General features: G+C 39.5%; 1 protein-coding gene across 1 annotated transcript in view; it reads left to right on the top strand.

The window, feature by feature from the left end:
• Positions 1-1,002: 1,002 nt before the first annotated feature.
• Positions 1,003-20,345, top strand: part of adcy6a (adenylate cyclase 6a) — a 46,216-nt gene continuing 26,873 nt past the window's right edge. Inside the window, exons 1-5 of the mRNA XM_079478365.1 lie at positions 1,003-1,189; positions 3,966-4,154; positions 4,744-5,677; positions 19,182-19,331; positions 19,792-19,913. Of these exons, the coding sequence (XP_079334491.1) occupies positions 4,745-5,677; positions 19,182-19,331; positions 19,792-19,913 (1,205 nt within the window). The 5' untranslated portion in view covers positions 1,003-1,189; positions 3,966-4,154; position 4,744. The remainder of the gene's footprint in view (positions 1,190-3,965; positions 4,155-4,743; positions 5,678-19,181; positions 19,332-19,791; positions 19,914-20,345) is intronic.

Raw genomic sequence — 20,345 nt, 5'->3', positions numbered from 1 at the left:
TTAGAAATGTTGTCTGACAAGGTTCTTTGGGAGGGGGGTTACATTTTTTAAATATATTATTTTGAACAACATAACATAAGCAACTGACAATGTAAGAAACAGCAGAGTAATGCCCCAAACCACAGAGGTTGCTTTAATGTTGTGCAGACGTGGCCGTGATGTGGAGGTTCTTACAATAGTACTAGATTTTCATCGTTTTGAAAATGTCCATTGTGATATAAAAAATGCATCAAAGCGACAAGAAAACTGATATAGAAAAACGAACAGTTAGGATTATTGACTACCAAAAATATATTTGACTAAAACTATAAAATAACGGACATTGGATAAATGTTTAGATTTAAGGATCCTTCTAAGAGACGTAGAGGAATGCGATAGATAGAGAGAGAGAGAGAGAGAGAGAGAGAGAGAGAGAGAGACAGACAGACAGACAGACAGACAGACAGACAGACAGACAGACAGATAGATGTTTGGATAGATAGATAGATAGATAGAGAGAGAGAGAGAGAGAGAGAGAGAGAGAGAGAGAGAGAGACAGACAGAGTGACAGGCAGACAGACAGACAGACAGACAGACGTTTGGGTGGATGGATGGATGGATGGATGGATGGATGGATGGATGGATGGATGGATGGATGGATGGATGGATGGATGGATGGATGGATAGATAGATAGATAGATAGATAGATAGATAGATAGATAGATAGATAGATAGATAGATAGATAGATAGATAGATAGATAGATAGATAGATAGATAGATAGATAGATAGATAGCCATACTGTAGATACACATATACATACATACATAGATGGATTGATAGATAGCCCTACTGTAGACACAGGCATACATAGATAGATAGTCATTGACTGATATTATACTGCACGTACAGCTGTGTGGGTCTTTGGATGAGGATGAACAGGTGAACGCAGTCGTCAGCGAGGAGCGCTGCATGTTCGCAGGCCTTTAGGGGGAGTGTTGAGGCGCCTGGAGACTGGCACGGCGTCTGTATGAAGGGGGAGAGGCTGGGAAACGACGGGAGCACAAGCGCGAGAGATCTTCTCTGACTGTGGCCCTGTCCCCACGTCCTCGATGCCCGCAAACCACACATCCCCCTAACCGACAGCAAGGACACCGAATGATACCGTGCGCTCGAGACGGTGCCGCTTCTGCAATAGAGAGACGTCCGCGGTGAGTCAGATCTTTTTTTCTGGGGTGATCAGTCATTTTTTTATGCCGGGCTGCTTACTAACACGGTTTTTAATGGGCAAGCGGTATTTGATGATCGCGCGTTACCACGGTACCTATTTATGTAAGACAGTTGTTAGGAGTAAATGTGCGCGTGGCGTTGATCTCAGCTTCATCTGGGCTTTAATGCAGCATTAGCTCGGAGTTTGGACATGTCGAATAACCAAGCGCAACACCCTCTGTCCATGCACACCAGTTCAATCCTGCCGGCATCGGCTAAGTTGTTATTATTATCTGAAGACGAAGCGGTCCAATGTATTACCCTGCTGATGTTGGCCTGTAGGTCTAATGGACGCAAAACGCTTAAGGCGCGAGAGAAGATGTCTTGAAGAAGTGTTTGCCAAGTGCTCCGTATAACACGTCCACCGCAGATATGGACCCATTGAATTTGCTTACGGCCTGTAGCGCGCTATAATTTCAGCTCTATGGGTGAAGGACGGGGCACAGAGGCTCTATAGCCCACACTTAGCGATCGGGTGTGACATGCTGTGTTGCACAAGTATCCGCACACTGTTACTGTAACAGCCTCGACACGGTCACTGCTGCAAATATGGTTGGCACAGTCGCGCGCGCACACACATACAGTTATGTAACGAAACATCTCCAAACGGCCTATGGCAGAAATGCTGCATAGTTCATCTGGCAACATGAGCCTTCGATGAAAGGCTGAAATAATGCAGCATGCATATGTTATGTCTATAGCGAACATACGCGTCGACGGTTGCGGCTTTATGGGCTCATAGGCGTTTCTTCATTTCTCGCAAAAAAAGACATTGCACGTCTGACTGAAGATTGAGCTCGTTTCCAAACACGCATTGGATTGATAACGGTTCATGTTGGGGAAGGATGCGACTGTGCGATTCTTACATGTGCATTATGTAACATCGGCGAGAGGCTGTTGAAATGTCGTGCAAATGTCCCGGAGGAATACGAGCACGACGCGGCTATGATGCACATTGCAACCGTGTACATGTCGCCGCGATCGTCATCAGTGTGACAACTAATAAAATGACGATTCAGAAATCGGAATAGACCTCGTACATGGAAGGAATATGTTGTCGTCGTTGTCCGTCAACATGCGCAAGAGCAGATGCGTGCCAGTAAAGGGAATATGCATTTTTATCCATCAGCTCGCAATCACAGGTCCACATAAGTATGAATCATTCGGTAGGCTATATGAATGTTCGCATGCCTGATGTGAAGGAGTGATGCGTTTGAGGACGATCACTTATTTCATCTGTTTGTCGTGTTAATTGTTGCATAGGAATGGAATGAATAATTATCATTGAAAGTATATCTAATGTTAAAATTCCCTCCGTTATTCCTGTGATGTTTGTTCTAGCGTCATTTACTATCCTGAATAGTTTGTTTTGTTTAATTCATAGTAAACCCACAGTAGACAAAAATGCACCGTGCACTCGTGACAACAACCATAGTTTAACGATGATATTCGCAGTACTACTAATTAGACAAACAGTTATCTGGCAAAAAACATGGTGCACTTTGACTAATAAAACCATGAATGGTTAATGCAACAATAGTTTTGTATTTTGCTCCAAAATGGATAGTTTGAGACTGAGAGTAAATATTTCATTGGCATTATCGTGAACATTAGATGTAACAATATTATCGATATCGTGTTGTCGGCATAGCAAAATTGTCTCCATATAATGACTGTAAGAAATGATAGATCTTCCGGGCCTTACATAGAGAATGTTAGAAAAAATAGTAGACGTTACCTTTGGCAAGGTCCATCTGGTGCAATTCTTTTATTTTATAAAAGGGATTTTTAGGTCATTTGACCTATCTCATGCTAACACATACATCTAAGCAACAGTTATGATTAGAGGATAAAGAAAAGAAGAAAAAAAGTCATCATTAGGGTATTATCGCTAAGTGAGATTTTGATATTGTTACATCCCTGGAACATCGCCAAAGTGTGTTAAGCATGTATACCGGAGAAAATAAAGTAAATAAAAATGAAGAAAATATTCAATTAATATAAAAAAAATCCAAGGGAAATTGCAAAGATTTGCAATATTATGGTATTCTTAATTCTCAAAAGTCTATTGTAATAATAATAAATCTACTGGTAAATAGGATTGAATCTACTATTGTATTATTCTATTGTATTAACCGCATCAAAAATCAAAAGTGTATTAATTATATAGTCTCATTTAGATGACCTGCTGCCATGCTAGACTAGACCTCAGAACACTCATACGAGGCAAGAGGGACCAGATTAGATATGAAACGTACATTTATTGTTATTGATTCTGAATCGTTTTAACTTCTTTGTTAAGGGATGCTATTAATCATTCATTATTCATGATATGGACATTTATGGATTTAAGATCGGAAACAAAAATAGTAATTCTCCACTTGTCTTCCAAAACCTCGTACAAACGTTCTTCACAATATATCTTTTTAATGTTATGCAGAAGAAAGAAAAAGTCATACAGGTTTGAAATGACATGAACATTTTTGTTTCCTGGGTGAACCATCCCTGTAAATACAGTTTTTCTCGGAAGAAAGTTAATTTAGTTGACAGGTATTGCAATAGATACAAAGTCATATTTTTAGTAGTTGTGATCAGACCTTTGTTTAACATCCCATGATTCAGCTCCTGTTTTCAAAAACAGTGATAATGTCTTTAGGCATTGATTTGATCTCACAATGGTTTTAATTGTATTTTTTAAAAGACTGTTTTTGTTGATAGATCCCAATGACACGAAGCCACAGTTGAAGTCTCAGGAACAGATCTTTGGATGGAACAGTGACCCAACAGAATTGGACCTGCTCACTGAGTAGTCCGAACTCTGAAGTATTGCTTTTGCTCATCCACTGCTATAAATGAGTGTCTCAGATAAAAACATCAGGGCTGGGACGCACACCAGAACCCATACAGGTAAGCAGACCATGTGTTGATTCAAACAAAACATTCACAGCTTTAAAGGTTTGGTTTATGAAAAATACACCCAATAATTTGTTTCATCATTTACTCATCCTCAGCTTGGTCCGAACTCGTTTCCTATGGAAATCCAAGGGAAGATTTTTGGAAAATTGTACAAACATTATTTTCCAAACTACGAGAGCATATAGTAACCGCATGTGAAGCTTTAACGGGATAGTTCACCCAAAGATAAAAATCCTGTCATGGTTTATTCACCCTCATGTTGTTCAAAACTTAAGTAGATGGTTACTTTTGTTAAACACAAAAGAAGATATTTTGAGAAATGTCTCAGTGGCTTTGTGTTCATACAATGAAAGTCAACGTTGTTTGCTTGTCAGCATAATCTTTTATGTACTAAAAGATCTTACAGATTTGGAATAATGAGTAAATGATGAAAGAATTGTCATTTTTGTGTTTGTCAACTGTCCCTTTAAAACAGCCCATACATCCAATAAAAAAGTCATGCATTTGTGAATGAACTGTTTCTTTAAATTATGTATATTCTTGTTTAGATTCAGAACTGTGACTTTTTTTCTCCCTACAGAATGTCCTGGATCAACGGCTTCCTAGTGGCCAGAGTGGACGATCGTAAGACCGCTTGGGGCGAGCGCAATGGCAAAAAGTCCAAGCGCAAGGTTGGTTCCTCTCTCTGCAACCCACGCTACATGAGCTGCCTGCGGGACGTGGAAGCCATGGAGCCTCCTCCCCAGCCGCCCCATGCCCAGGCCACCCGCTCCGGAGGAGGTGTGATGGGAGGCACGGGCGGAAGCAACTTCGGTGTGCGCTGCGTATGGCAGGAGGACCACTACGGCAAAGCAGGGGGTGGGGGGGAGGGGGTGGGGCTTAAATCCGTCAACTTGGGTTTCGAGGATGGCGAGGTGAAAGGCCGCAAAGGGAACGGCTCGGGTTGCGACGGCTCCAGCGATGAGAGGGGCAGCGGGACAGGGTCGGTGACGGCGGCGGACTGCTGGGAGAGGGTGGTGCGTGTGTTCCAGTCCAAGAAGTTCCAGTCTCGCAAATTGGAGCGTCTGTACCAGCGATACTTCTTTAGGTTGAACCAGAGCTCACTCACGATGCTGATGGGCGTATTGGTAATCGTTTGTGGGGTCATGCTCACGTTTCACTGCATCCACGGACCGCCCCACGTGGTCTACGCCTCTGTGCTGTCCGTGGCCATGGCGCTGTTCTTAGCATTAATGGTGGTTTGCAACCGAAATGGCTTCCACCAGGACTACATGTGGATGGTCAGCTATCTCGTGATCGGAGTGCTGATCGTGGTGCAGGTTTTCGGGGTGCTCATGGTGGCCCCCCGCAGCGCCTCGGAAGGGATTTGGTGGTCCGTCTTCTTCATCTACATAATTTATACGCTGTTGCCTGTGCGGATGAGGGCGGCGGTGCTCAGCGGAGGAGTGCTGTCCACCATTCACCTCCTCACCACGTGGAAGATTAATCAAGAGGATGAGTTCCTCTGGAAACAGGTACATCCGACAACTGTAGTACTCTTTTATGAAGGCATAGTTCACCCCAAAATGATTCCACCCACCCTTCTGTTATTCCAATACAGTATGGTGGGGAAACAAACACAAATGAGAACACACCTGTCTAAATAGAACTGACAGAATATTAACATTATATTCATTTTTAATATTTATTGGGCAATACGTCTTTGTTTTTAAATAGCCCGTACATCCAACAATCATTTTTTTCACCATCACTTCATTCAAAACCCTTGCTACATTTTCTTCTTTGAAACACAAAAGAAGATATTTTGAGAAATGTCTTTGAGGTTTTGTGTTCATATAATTGAAATCAATGGGGTTCAGTGTTATCAAAATATTTTCTTTTGCATTCTGTTGTTGAAAGTAAGCGATAGAGGTTTGGAAAGCCAAATGAGTGAGTAAGTGATCAAAGAATTCTTATTTTTGGGTGAACTATCTCTTTAACTTACATGATACTGATGCTAATGCTAAGCTAGCATGGTTATCTCAGGGTTACTGAGCATTTGCATCATTTTCTGTTGCTGTAGAACACCGTGTTAGCAATGCAAAGGTCATTGGTTATGTATGTAAAGATTAAATGCACTTTGGATAAAAACATCTGCAAAATGCATAATGTAAAATCTCATAAAGATTTATTTATATAGCAATGTAAGCATTAAATGTAGGTTCCGCCGTACATAATTATTCTTCTGTTCTCATATCTGTATTTACTGCTTTTATCCTGGAAGTGTTTAATTATGAAGATGACATAAATTATGCAAACACTCAATATTGAATTCCACCATGGTGATTGTCACCTGATCGTATGTACATTTCCGCCCACAGCGCTGAGCTGACATCCTTGAGTTTGTTTGCTGTGCATTGGGTTACCACTGCTTTAGCAGGGTGGATGGGCACTGCTTACATGAATGTTCTGTTTGGTTTTGAATATATTGCACTACAATTTTGAACATCTCTTTATATCAGAAATGTCAGTGAGGTTTGCTGTTTATTTCGGCTGTTAACTGGTAATGTGTTAACCGGTAAAGCTGCTTTGGAACAATGCACATTGTGAAAAGCGCTATATAAATTAAATTAAAATGAATGTGTGGGTGTAGCAGGCTTGCGTGTGGATCAGTTCGCTGTTAGTGTGTCTTGTCAACATCTGAAGACATATGAAGGCTGGTCAGGTAAAAGCCTAAATGTTGTGCCTCAAAACTTTAATATGTAACTTTGTTACATATTAATTGATTTGTATTCGATTCCTATTCTTTTAAATTTCGACCCAAAGAAAGTAAAAATCAAGTAAAGAAAGTAAAAATCAAGTGCAACATATTTTCAGTGAATTGTTTCAACCCTAGGAATGAGATTTCGTCTTGTCGCTGACAGTGTACAAGCAGCTTTACCTGTAAAATTGTAAAAATGTGTTTAAGTGCGATGTCACTGGGTCACTGTTGTCTGAAAGATACAATTAATACATATGCATTTTGTTATTTCATTATCACATTGTGCATGTTTTTCTTGCTAAGCTAAGTTTTCAAACTATGCACAAAACGGTCTCAAGTCTTTTAAATAAAGCTTGTTCCAATTTGATGCATGCTAATATTAGCACAGATCTTGTATGTGAACTTGTACTGCTTGCATGTTCTGAATCTGCTGCGCCAGGCTCTGGCTGAGCTATCTATGGCCACTGTGTTGTTGTGAGTCAAGCCAAGGACCCCAGGGGTAGGATGAAGGTTAGGCGGCATTGCCTGAATGAGACCTGACAAAGGAGATCCCGTTCTCTCCTTGTGCTCCTCCCATGAAAATATATCAACATCATGTCAAGCACTGTCCCCCAGGCCTCTGTGCTCATACACAAGGAACGCTTTGTACTTTTCTCAGGGTGTGTGTGTGTCAGGGAAAGAGGGAGGAGTTTATGAGAGCAGGGGGAGGGGCTTTGTGTTTGAGGAGGGAGAGGGTCGGGTCTTGACCTCCGGGTCACTGTATGATCAGTGTGACCATATTTGAGGTCTGTTAATAATACAAAACATTTCTCTAGAAACTGTTTCTCTGTTTCTCCTCTGTTATTTCAACTGTTTCTCTAGTTTTCATGCAAATAGAAACAATATTTTTATTGAAAATTTGGGATAAATATTGTTAGTAGTTATCAAAAATAAACAAAAATGAAGGATTTTACCGAAACACATACCTATATATCTATAAATAGTAAACAAACAATTATTTTGATATTGTCTCTTAATGTTTTCTGCGGCTGGATGGAAGCTGTCCAAGTTAGCTCTGCCAAAGCAATATTTTTCTTTACAGTTTTGTATTGCAAAGCAGCTTTATAGTAGCTAAATAATATTACATTACCAAAAAATTTGGCAAAGGGGATGTAACTTTTTTTAAGTGATTCGTCCCACCCCAAAAAACAAGAAAATACAGACGGGACTTGATTTTATTTATGTGGATTCGAGAGGATTGAAACAACCTACGTTTCTTTCTCTACAGTCTTTTATATTCAGAAGATTCTAGAGAATTTGCAGAAATTGTTGTGAGAAATTGAACTGTTCTTAGTAAAAAAATGAATGCAAGCAGGTCTACTTTTATGATGACAAAGAAACCACATCGCTTTGATTTATGTCACCGGGTGTCCGTATTCTCCTTATATGTGCTTCTATTTTTATAACTCGTTGTTTTACGGTTTGTTTAGGAAGGACCACAAGGAAAGAGTTCACATTTGAAATGTTCACAGAACAAAAGGTCCGTTGTGGCTTTTTTCCGTAATCCAGCTTTCAGTGTGACCTTCATTGTCAATCATTTGTTTTGGGGAAAGCACTCGTGACAGCACTTATCTCTAATAGAGTAAAGCCTATCCACAGTATGTGTAGATTTCTCAGAAAGCTGCACTATCATATAGTCCAATTTATCTTGGTGTGTGGACACATGCATTTCCCCTTTCCTGTGACTCATTAAACCAACACACTATCCTCAGCTTCTGTTTGTGGATGTGTCTGTATGCCTTGTGTTTTATATATTTAAAGATATTTACAGTGCAAATGTGCGTTCCTTTTTATCAGTCCATGTATTCTCTGGGTTTCAAACCCGTAATCCTGGTGTTGGCGTGTTGGCATTGGTGTGCTTTAGTATGTGAGCTACAGGACCCCTGCGAGCCTCAGCTGATAGTCTGAGACAAGCTAAAACTGACCACAAGAATTACATCCGGGTGTTGTTAATACCGCAGCTCCTATTTATAGAACAATCCATACAGTCGTAAAACCTATTTTAAAGTTTGTGCTTTACTTCTTTGTTCAGTCTGTCTATAAACACATTTGTTTGTGTGTGTGTGTTAATGTTAGATGCCCTGTTGGTATAAGGTGTTTGCTTTTAAGAGCTTTGTTTTAAATGGTTTGCACAGTTTGGATAGTAAAGTTTTGTTTCTTTTCTTTAGCGAAAGGCTGCAGTTATTGAGCGAGTAAATCAGTTGTCTGCTGCGTGAGTCATGGGTGTTGTTTAATATTGGCTGACCCAGGATGGGTATTACTTGTCCGGGATTGGTCCAGCTATTGGACCAGTTTGACACCAGCTCACCAGCATCCAAAATACACATATGGATTGTGTAGGAAAAATTATCTGAAATTGGGTAAATTTGATGAAATAATATTGTCTTTTGATGGCAGATCTTTTGGCCCCTGGCAAAAAAAGTATGCCACAGGCTTTAGGACTTGACTTGAGTCATATTGGATGTAGACAGTTTAAAATGAAAGTGTTAAGAGCCGAATGGTGGAACAGTGGTAAGGATATAATGGCTACAGTGGACACCTCTGCCAGAAAGTGACTCATGCATGACAACAGTTGAAAGTCTGTTTTCAAAGAAGAGATTGATGAAACAAAGTTTTGAGAGGTAAGTAATGGAAAGATCATCTAGAGCACTCTTTCTTCCAAGCTGGTGTTCAGTCGGTCGGACAGTTTGTCTCCCAGTCTGACCAACAGTATGCCCAAAACTCTCTTAAACCTGTAAATAGACCAGTCTGACCAGTGACCTGTTGTGCAGACAAGTCTTGCAAGTGAGTTATGTAAATTTTTCTTAGTTTGCTTTTAGTCAGTCACATTGAAAGGTGAACGACCATTTTAATCCAAAAGTTGTGTTCCCTCACCATTTACTTTATTTAGATCTCATGAATTAGCTGTTAGTGCCAGTTAGTGTGGTGTTAACATGTGAAGGGTGTTTCGACAGATCATTATTGAAACTATAGACAGTTTCTTCTTAACAACATAAACAAACGTTACTGCACATGCCACCGCAACTGAACTTCCGAAACACATTCACAAACAATAGAGCGCCTGTAGGTGATTTCTGATAACAAGCAAAGGAAACCGAGAAGAACGGTTACTTGGCTAAACTTGTCTCTCCAATATTTTGAATTCAGACTGCGATACCAAGCTTAACCGCTAGATTTTAGTGTACCATACGGTTTCTTTAAATGCGACCAAACTACAGGACCCATTCAACAAATTGTTTATTTAATAAAATGATCATACAACACAATGAAACAAATCGTTTATTACAATAAAATAATAATATAAATTAATATGAACATAAATGACATAAAATATTTAGCCAAACCGGAAGTTAACTGGGGGTCAAGCGTGCGTGCGTGCGTCCGAAGAAACGTACTGAAAGGATGACACACAAGTTTGTATTTTATGTTGTAATGCGGGTAGTTAAAGTCATTTGTATGTAGGTTTTGTAAAATATGCGTGTAAACATTCGCTCTGTAGCAAAAACAAAACATTGCTGTGTTTATTTAAATGCATGATGTATCTAAACTCGGCAGTGATGCGAGTATGCTGGGAGTCTGAAGAAGGGGCGGGGCTTGAAGAGTAATTAGGAAGCCAGTTAGGTAACAGTCATTAAAGGGATAGTTCACACAATTTTCTTTCATTATTTACTCATTCTCATGTCATTCCAAACATGTATGTCTTTCTTCTGTAGAACACCAAAGAAGAGATTTGGATATTTTTGCGCTGTAGCAATGAAATAAATATCTCACTGCCTGACAGCTCCAACCAATGAATGCAAGATGACTGTCTGTAATGTCCAAATATTTGTCAGGCTCCATTTGATCCCCATTTATTCTTGTCTCGGTTGATGTTACCGTAAAAGAGCAAGAGGAATTCCAACTTCTGAACAAAATACTGCGGTGATATAAATATCTAACCGTGTTTTGTTGTTTTGGGCACAGTTCACCACACGGTCTTATCTGCTGACCGCCAGGCCGTAGTTTCTCTGACAGGGCACATGCTATCGTGGAAATTGAGTTGTATTGTGTGTAATGTGCAGTGTAAGAGATTCCTGGGAGAAGATGCTCTCTGCTCTCCCCGGTACCAAAGCAGAAAACACTAATGCTGGATTTAGTTTGCATTTTAAATGTTGTATTTCTTTAAACAAAGCTTTAACCATAGTCTCCAAGCTCATTAGACTGAAATATAGACTATAAGGCTGAGACATTGGCAATCTTTCTCTCTCTCTCTCTCGCTCACACACACTCTCTCAAAAGAACAAAGTTTATGAATGTACACATTGTTGCTGTTTGCTCAAGTTTTGAGGGTGTGTTGATGCGGGAGGGGAGGATTCTTTGAGTGAAGACAAAGCATGTGCTTGACAGAACTGTATTCTCCATGAGCAATAAACTGTGGCATCCAGAATCCATCTCATGGCACATGCCCACACCGATTATCACTATAAATGATGCTTATTTCAAAATGTAAAAATGCAGAAAGATTTGTGTGATGTTTAGAGGTTGGGTGAGGGTTATCTTGATTGACAGGAGTTTCGTCCAATCAGCAGTAGCGATCCCATTCCAACACAGTACCTACCTTTAACGGTTGACTGATTTTTTGTTGTGTTTTCTGACTTGTTATTTTGTTTTCCGAATTGTTTTTCTGTTTTAAGATTTGTTATTCTGTTTTTAGATTTGATATCGCGTTTTCAGATTTGTCATTTTGATTTTGTATTTTTTATTTTGCTTCTAGATTTGTTTTTAGTTTTGCAACTTGTTGTTTTGTTTTGCACTTCTCGTCCACGGTACTTACCAGTTGGTAACAGACATTGTGGACGAAAGCCTCCTAAATTTAGAAACTCTGAACTCATCAACCCATATTACTTTTTCCATTGAGTGCACCAGGTCACGCTTCTTGTGCGTTGTCCATGGCTAGGCTACGTGCTCTTTCTGAATACACCTGCCATAAGTTCCAGCTTTGTGAAGATGTCAGTGGACATTTTACATTCAGGAAGCACTGTTATTTTTAATCGACTAAAAATGAGGGAAAGTTGAACATTTTGTCTAAATGTTAAGGCTGCGGTATCAGCAACCTGATAAAAGTCTGTCAGTCCTGGTCATAAACATGTTAGTCCATGTTTTATGCGTGTTACACTTTGAATCATTTTCTGTGTTTTGTAATTTGGCAAGAAGCTATATTGAATCTTGGGAACTCTTGGGTTTGTTGTTGAAAATTCACATATCAAACTGGTAATTGTCGGACCTTTCTCATAGCTGACACATACTGCTCATTATATGACTCAACTGTGCAGCTTAATTCATAATTAGGGTTTAATTTGTCTCAACCTCACACGGCACGCCACTGACCGCCACAGTATATTCCTGAACCCTCTGACATACTGCATACAAAACTAGAGAAAGGCTTTTATTATATAATATTATAGGGTCTAATCTGATTGTCTGACTTCATGCAAACACTTATTTATTTAATCATACTTGTTTATTTACCAAGGTTTTATTTCGACACAACGAATAGCAGTCTCCCTAATGGTTGAAGTGTTTTTTAGTTTGTTTGGTTCGCTGAGGACTTTCATACAGTCATTCTTGAATAGACAGGTGTGTACATATTGAATTCACGCTGTTTGCTGTTGTTGTATTTGTAACCATCATTCGGTGATGTCTGAATGTTTGCTGGTGCAGGTCTGACTCAGACATGACTGTCACTTGTTTCCTTTATCAGACTCAACCTTTCGATGATAAGAGACTGGTTATGGTGGAGTCTCATGGTTCAGTTCTGTGTGTCGCTGAAAGATAAGAAAAAACTAATTTACAACAAAAACTAAATATAGGGAAATGCCTTGCTCTCTTTCTGCAGCTCTGTTCTTGTAAGGAAAGGGTTTGCATTATTAGTGGACATTCGAGAGGTGGTGTATCAATATTGTGTATAACCAGATATAAAAAAATGCCCAGATGCCACTTACAAAGTCTTTGCCATAAACAGGATGCAGCAACAGTGTCCTATCAGTCATTGCCCTTGAAGTCTTCCCATCATCCTCATATTTGTGCCATTTTTAAGGCCACTACTAAATAGTCTACAGAAACTATTCCAGAGTGAGAACCTGCATGCAAGTTTAGGTGGAAAACAAGTGCAAACATAATCCAGCTTTCCTGTGGCTCAGTGGTTATAGCATGGTGTTAACAACGCCAAGGTCATGGGCTCAGTCCCAGGAATTGCAAATACTCAGAAACAATTGTATAGTATAATGCAATGTAAGATGCGTATGCATAAATGTAAATAATACTGCATAGTTAAAGATCAGTCCTGGGAATTATAGTCTGTCCAACCTGAAGATGGGCTCTCAGAGTTGGTCATGTGTGACTTTGGAAGGACGTTGTGGAATTTGGGCTAGAGTTGCCGACAGCTCGGGGAGAAACTTGCTATCCTCACACCCCCTTTACATCTTGCCATCTTCACACTTCCTTGCCATCTTGCTTGATAACACTCGGGTGCACATTAAGCTTTAAAGGGGTCATATGGCGCGAATACGTGTTTTTATGTGTCTTAACACACACTGTTTTAGAACAATAATTGCATTATTAAACTAATATTTTTTTATTTATTTAATTAAAATGGCTGAAATACTACTCAAAATGGTGAATCTCTAGAAAGCCCGTCCATCCATCATTAAAGTAAACCAAATAACTCCAAATATGTAAATAAATGTCTACTGAGGCAAAACGATGCTTTCTATGAAAAGAAAAATATTCTCATCTTATTTAGCCAACAAATCGGTTCTCAACTATGGCAGCATATCAATAACACAAATCCTATTGGTTCTTGTGTGTCTCGTGATGAAACAACCATATAAAAACCTTTCATGACATACATTAAACCAATGAAATTGGACGTATGACCTAACAAACGCATCTATTAGAAGACGTGTGAATTTGCTGGATGGTTTTCTTCCTTGTGCATGTTCTTATTTTCGATTGGACAAAAATCACTGAAGTGAAGAGTCATCAGTATTTTTGGAGTATTTTCCGAGAGATAAAAAGGGTAAAAACGTTTAGTTTTCAACATGTATCTAAATTTTGCCCGACACTTAAACTCATTTGTATTTCATGAAGTGCTTAAGATAAACTTTCTTTTGCAGTATAAAGGTCAAAGTGGTCTGTATTAAAATGGTTTAAACATGTTCCCATTCCTCCAATAATACGTGTTGTCTCATCAAGTTCACTTGTAAGTCACTGTAAGTCATTGTAAGCGTCTGCCTAAATGTAAACATACGCCCTTTTCATCATAATCTATTTCTTTCTCTCTCGTCTTATTCTCATGTTCCACACTTAAGGTTAAAGTTTTCTGCACACCCATGGGAACTCACGCTTTGTCAAAGCCGAATAGTTTCACGTTACAAAAGGTTTCTTTCCAGAAGCGAGGTTTATTTCACCACCCCACCCTCTTTAATGGCATAACAGAGGATGCAAAAGCCAGACATAATCTCCAATGATCATAATGGCTTTATATAATATCTAGAGCAGGCACAGGTAGATAAACAGAGATCCGTGTAGAGAAAAGCAGACGAGTGATCCTACAAACACAAATTATACAACAAATCACAAATACTAGGAAGAGGTAAACAAACACATGCAAAATAATACCTATATTGACTTATGTGGTCGACTAAAAATGTAAAATGTAAACCTTAATGTTGAAATATCTCATTTTCGTAAAAGCATCTCCAAAACGAAATTGCAAAAATATATAAACAAACAAACAGTCTCATTCCACATTCATGACATTCATTGGGACTCACATTACTCATTTCAGTAACGCATAACCTGCATCCACCTGTGCTTGGCCCATAGACTTCCGTTACAATCTGTTTTTATTTTTATAGAACTGGAAATTATGTTAATCGCATGCATACCGCAGATGCCGTCCACGGTGCCAAATTCAACCTGGAACGTTCCTTAAAAGGTCCCCGTCCCAACACTCAAAGCAATAGAAGGAGTGGAGCAGACAGTACGAGCGAGCTGCTATCATAATATCTGTTTTATGAAGGATTCTTCATGCCGCTCGTCAACTTTTACAGGAAAAATTTGGCAGGCACCACAAGCGATCTGTAAACATTGTCTTTTAAGGGAAGAGATGTTCTTAGTGTCTCTGAATATGTCACTTTGCAGCCAGCGTGCGAGAAGACGCCGTCGAGGGAGAAAAGGAAATACATTTATTCGATGATTTGTGTCCGAAAGCCAAAGAAAAAAGGAAGAAAGAGAAGGGTGAAAGGAGGACGTGGCCCAGCGCTGCTGATGGTTATTGCTAATAAATCTTAAGCAGGAGAGAGGTGTCAGGTTGCGCAAACACAATGACCGCGTGTGTAAACCCGCTCAACCCGTCCTGTAGAGAAGAGCGAGAGCAATTACGACCCGTCGGTGATGCACACACGGCAATGTCATTAATGCTTGCAAATATTCTGCTGCATGAGAGATTCATATTCTGCATGTTATGACATCATCAGGTAGCTCAGCTTTTTAAAACCTGTCAAATATTTAAATGCAAGAACACGTGGGAAAATGTGCAAGAAAACGCAAAAATCTCTCATAGTTTACTCACCGACATGCCATCCCAGATTTATAATTTAATTTAACACTTTACAATGAGGTTTTAATGAGGTACAATGAGGTTTTAATACATTAGTTAACTACATTAGCTAACATGAACCAACAATGAACTACACATCTGCCGAATCTTAGTTTATGTTGGTTTTGACATTCACTAATACATCTTTAAACGTTATAACGGCTAACACTAGTTCATGCACAGTGAACTAACATGAATTAACAATTGAATTGTTTTAAATATTGAATTAAATATTGGCGTTAACAAATAATACTTAAAATTTCTTTAGAATTGTTCATTGTTCGTTCATGTTAGGTCATTCATTTACTAAAGTTAACAAATACAACCTAATTGTAAATATTTTTTATTGCTGAGTGTTTATTTTTAAGTGTTTTACTGTTTTTAGGCAAAATGGTTAATCATTTTTGTCTCACTATGTAGCCTTAATAACTGACAACATTCGAAACAACTTAAAGCAACACTTTGTAGTTTTTCGACCTTAAAATAATATCTTTAAAGTGATTAGATCAAATGGACGAATTCTGCTGCCGCTGCTGACTGAGCAGCCTCATGGCGACTACAAGCTAATTCTGTTAGTTCTGTGTTCAGGTCGGCACACATAGCCCCGCCCATCCCTGCATGGTGAAGAGGGCAACATGGTTTCCAAACGATGTTTCTGCATTCGTCGGTTCCATCAGCTTAATCGACTTATTCAAGTGTATTGTGCTGCCCACCGGAAAGCTTATACAGCGACATCATTTACGACACTGGTAACAGACAATTGCACTTATCAACCAGATGGGGAAGCCGTCAGCAAAAGTTCTATAGTGCTGCTTTAAAACAAGGGTCAGGAAATGATGACAGAAATACAATTATTTGGTGAAACCATCCCTTTAAGAAAGGTTTCAAAAATGAATTTTGGATGAAAAAACTCATATGTGTCTTGGCATGCTGTCTTTCACATTGTTGGTGTTGACGACTTTCTTACTCCTGAGGTTTGATTTTGCTGAAATTCAATGACCACCGTGCATGTAGAAATGCTCTAAAAATTTGAGTGATCTCTGTACATATATGCCTTAAAATGCAGACGCCCGAAAGATCACATGTCCATCATAAAGTAACCCACTGGGTTAAAGTGATAGTTCGCCCACAAAAGAAGAATCTGTCTTCATTTACTCACCCTATTGTCATTTCAACCCTGTATGACTTTCCTTTTTTCTGCAGAACACAAAATAAAGTGTTGTTGACCGAACAGCGATGGCAACCGTTCACTTGCATAGGTTTGTGTTCATACAATAGAAGTCAATGAGTGCCACCGCTGTTCGGTATCAACATTCTTCAAAATATCTTCTTTTGTGTTCTGCGGAAAAAAGAAAGTCATACGGTTTTAAATGACTGATAGAACTTTTTTTCTGGGTGAACTATCCCTTTAATAAATGTCTTCTGCAGCGAAAAAACAATACGTTTGTGAAAATGAGACATCTCATTGGTTCTCAACCGTCTTGTGATTATATTTTGTTGTGATATGGTATTTTGTCATAGGGCACGTGGTACCGATGTGCTACCATGTTTAAGTTTAGCGCTCTGATCTGTTTGTTTCTGTTAAGTGATACAATTTGAAAGGTATTTTATTCATTATACAACATGTGTATGTTCAGTTGACATCCCAATATAAGTCCAGTGCAGATGTCTGTTGTCTGAGCAATAAAGAGCGTCCATTTGCACGTGCACATTGACTCATACACACGCACAGAAACACAGACCAGGCTTGAACAGAAACTCTAATGTAAACAGAGCTCAAAGCCATCTGCCTTATGTCAGTGTGGCCAACAGGATCTGCCACACACACACACTCTCTGCTCTAGAGCATCATTGTCTGTTGCCTGTGGTTTCTTATTTTGTATGCTGTGCTGTAACATAAATACAGAATCTGCTGTCCAATGTTTTATGTTTCATACAGTAGATTCCCTGTTAGATGAGTGTGTTCCAGCTGTTTGTTGTACAGTGTCATTTAAGATAAGTCCCCCATAGTTTAAACAATCTCTCCTGTCGACTTCAAGAGGCTGTAATAATATACTGCTAATAACCGTATATGTTTGACATAGTTGGTTTATAGCTTTGTCTAGATATAATTTGGTTATGTTACGCTTGGCCTGGGAATATATCATTATTAGGTGTTCAAATATATATAACTGTACTTCGTATTGTGATTAAATTTTTTTAAGAAATATGTCTTGGAGCAATGGCGATTGTTTTAAGAATGACGTCTGTTCAGTCTTATTGGTTGAGCTGCCAACAGGCGACCCGTGTCAACATACAGCAACAGAAAAAAAGAGTCCATTCCAAATTTTAATTTTGAAATCAGCGTGAATTTCAACAAAGTGAAACCCCACAAAGATATCTAACACCTGAAAGACTGGCAGCATGATAAGACACATGACCCCTGACTTTGAGCGAAAGAAAAACTGAAACAGTCGGTGTGTCCCACTTCTGCACTAGCCTATTCCACCCCATTTTGGAGTTTAAATTGTGTTAGTAGTGCGTTCACATTGAAAATTCTCTAAAAAGAAGTGCACTTTAAGTACCTGAGTGATGCACTTTTTCAACCAAAAATATGAAGTGTGGAACTTTGGACACTTTACGCAGTCAGCAGTCGCAGTAGCGGAAGGGAGGCGGGGCTATCATACGCTGCTGGAGCAAAACCCTCCTGCAGAGTGATAACGCTTCAATCGGATGATGACTTAAGTATTGCTGGGAAAAACAGATGAGAACTACTTGAAATTGCGATTGACCTCATCTGGGACACAGCACACACTTCCGTGGATGAGTGTATAGTATGTCATTTGGGACATAGCTTTGGCACTGGAGACCGGGGTTCCAATCCACCTCTTTTCCATCACAGATCGTAAAGGCATTGGTTTTCAAAAACATTTTTTAAGACTTAAAATTCTATTTTATTCATAAAGTTTAGCTTTAGGGTAAGGTTAGGGGTTGGTGTAGGGCTTTAATATCTCAATAAGTTGCCATCGTTTTAATCATTTTTATAAAAATAATGATTTACACTTTAATGCACAACAATACTGAGGTGCAAATAGTTACGTTATCTGCCACTATTTATAATGATCAATAGCATAGAAGATGGTGAAACACAGAACCTCTTTACTTACTTTCGTTTTGTTTTTATTCTTTTATTAGATTTATATCTAATACATTACTGTAAAATCGTAACATCTGTAATGCGCTACTCCAACACTGCTTGGAGGTATATTGTTTATTTAAATATTTCAGTATTTGAGGAATACAGTGCTTTTGGCCGAGTGGTGTGAACCGCGCGACCTCCAGTAACCCTCATCATTCTCCCTTTACCTCTCATCTCATTGACCCACAGGAAGTAACAGTCCTGGCTCGGCTTCGGACTCCATTTTTAGCTCTGTTCTGACTGTGCCAGTGTAAACTTCTCTACAGGAAGTTGTGTCTCTAGGTCAGATGTCGCCTTTTTTCCCACACTGCAGTTGAGAATACGACAGATGTCCCAGGATTCCAGAGCACTGAGCTAAAGCCGTTTCAGCCGAAGGTTCACACATCTACTAAATCATGTTTGTTTTGTTTTTTTTCTCAGCTGAGTGCAAACGTGCTGATCTTCCTGTGCACGAACATCATCGGGATCTGCACTCACTACCCGGCCGAGGTCTCGCAGAGACAGGCCTTTCAGGAGACGCGAGGCTACATCCAAGCCCGACTGCACCTGCAGAGAGAAAACCAGCAGCAGGTCAGTTCTCCCACGGTCCTAGACAGTTTGCACACTGAACACATCTTTGGAAAATCTTTGAAACACAACTCTGTCAGTCACATTCAGTGACATCCATCGCATCTCGTGCTCTTTTTTGAGCATTCCACAAGCATTTTAAGTTCAAGTTATATATAGTCCCACTATTGCATTTAGAGACCCCACTGTTCCGGTCTATCACGCTTCGCCTTGCTGTTTTGGAAAGCAAGAATGCGTGTAATCTAAACGCCTGTGAAAAAAACTTATCTGATCGGGGTCAGGGAAACATGAAACCAACCTAATTATGTAAGACCTAAGTAGACGTGATCCATGAACGTCAGAATATATGCACTGAGATGTTGATTATAGACACACGAAGCAGTTCAAGACCTCGCAGTAAAGATGTTTCAGCCATAGTGAGATTGTCTCTCTCACTCTCTTCTGTCCTCCCTACACTTTTCAGGAACGCCTGTTGCTATCTGTTTTGCCAAGGCACGTCGCCATGGAAATGAAGGCTGACATCAACGCTAAGAAAGAAGACATGATGTTCCACAAAATTTACATCCAGAAACACGACAATGTCAGGTCAGATTTTTTTAAGGAGACAAAGCATGCCACTCTATATGCTCTATAAGTGATTTGGAATGAATAATTTATTATGTGTGCACATAATGTGTCCCCTCTTTATAATAGCACCTATCACTGATAAGCAGACGTGAAAATGCGTCAGCACAGTTGTGTTCGTCATACAAGGTGTTTCCTAGGGTCTGTAATTCATAAGGATATTTTTTTCTGGCTGTAGAAGTATTTGTATTTTATTGAAACATTTATTTATAATAGGGTTGGGCAATGTTTTTCTCATTTGTGTCGGACGATGTCTGCGCCGCTATCAAGTGAGGTGCATATTTATACAACCCGAGTTGTGCAGACACAAGTCTTCTTTATACAACACGGGCTGTGCAGACACGAGTCTTCTTTATACAACAGGGGCTGTGCAGACACGAGTCTTCTTTATAC

Source organism: Barbatula barbatula, assembly GCF_947034865.1.
Source record: "Barbatula barbatula genome assembly, chromosome: 17".
Classification (NCBI taxonomy): domain Eukaryota; kingdom Metazoa; phylum Chordata; class Actinopteri; order Cypriniformes; family Nemacheilidae; genus Barbatula; species Barbatula barbatula.
This window is presented reverse-complemented; position numbering and strand designations above follow the sequence as displayed.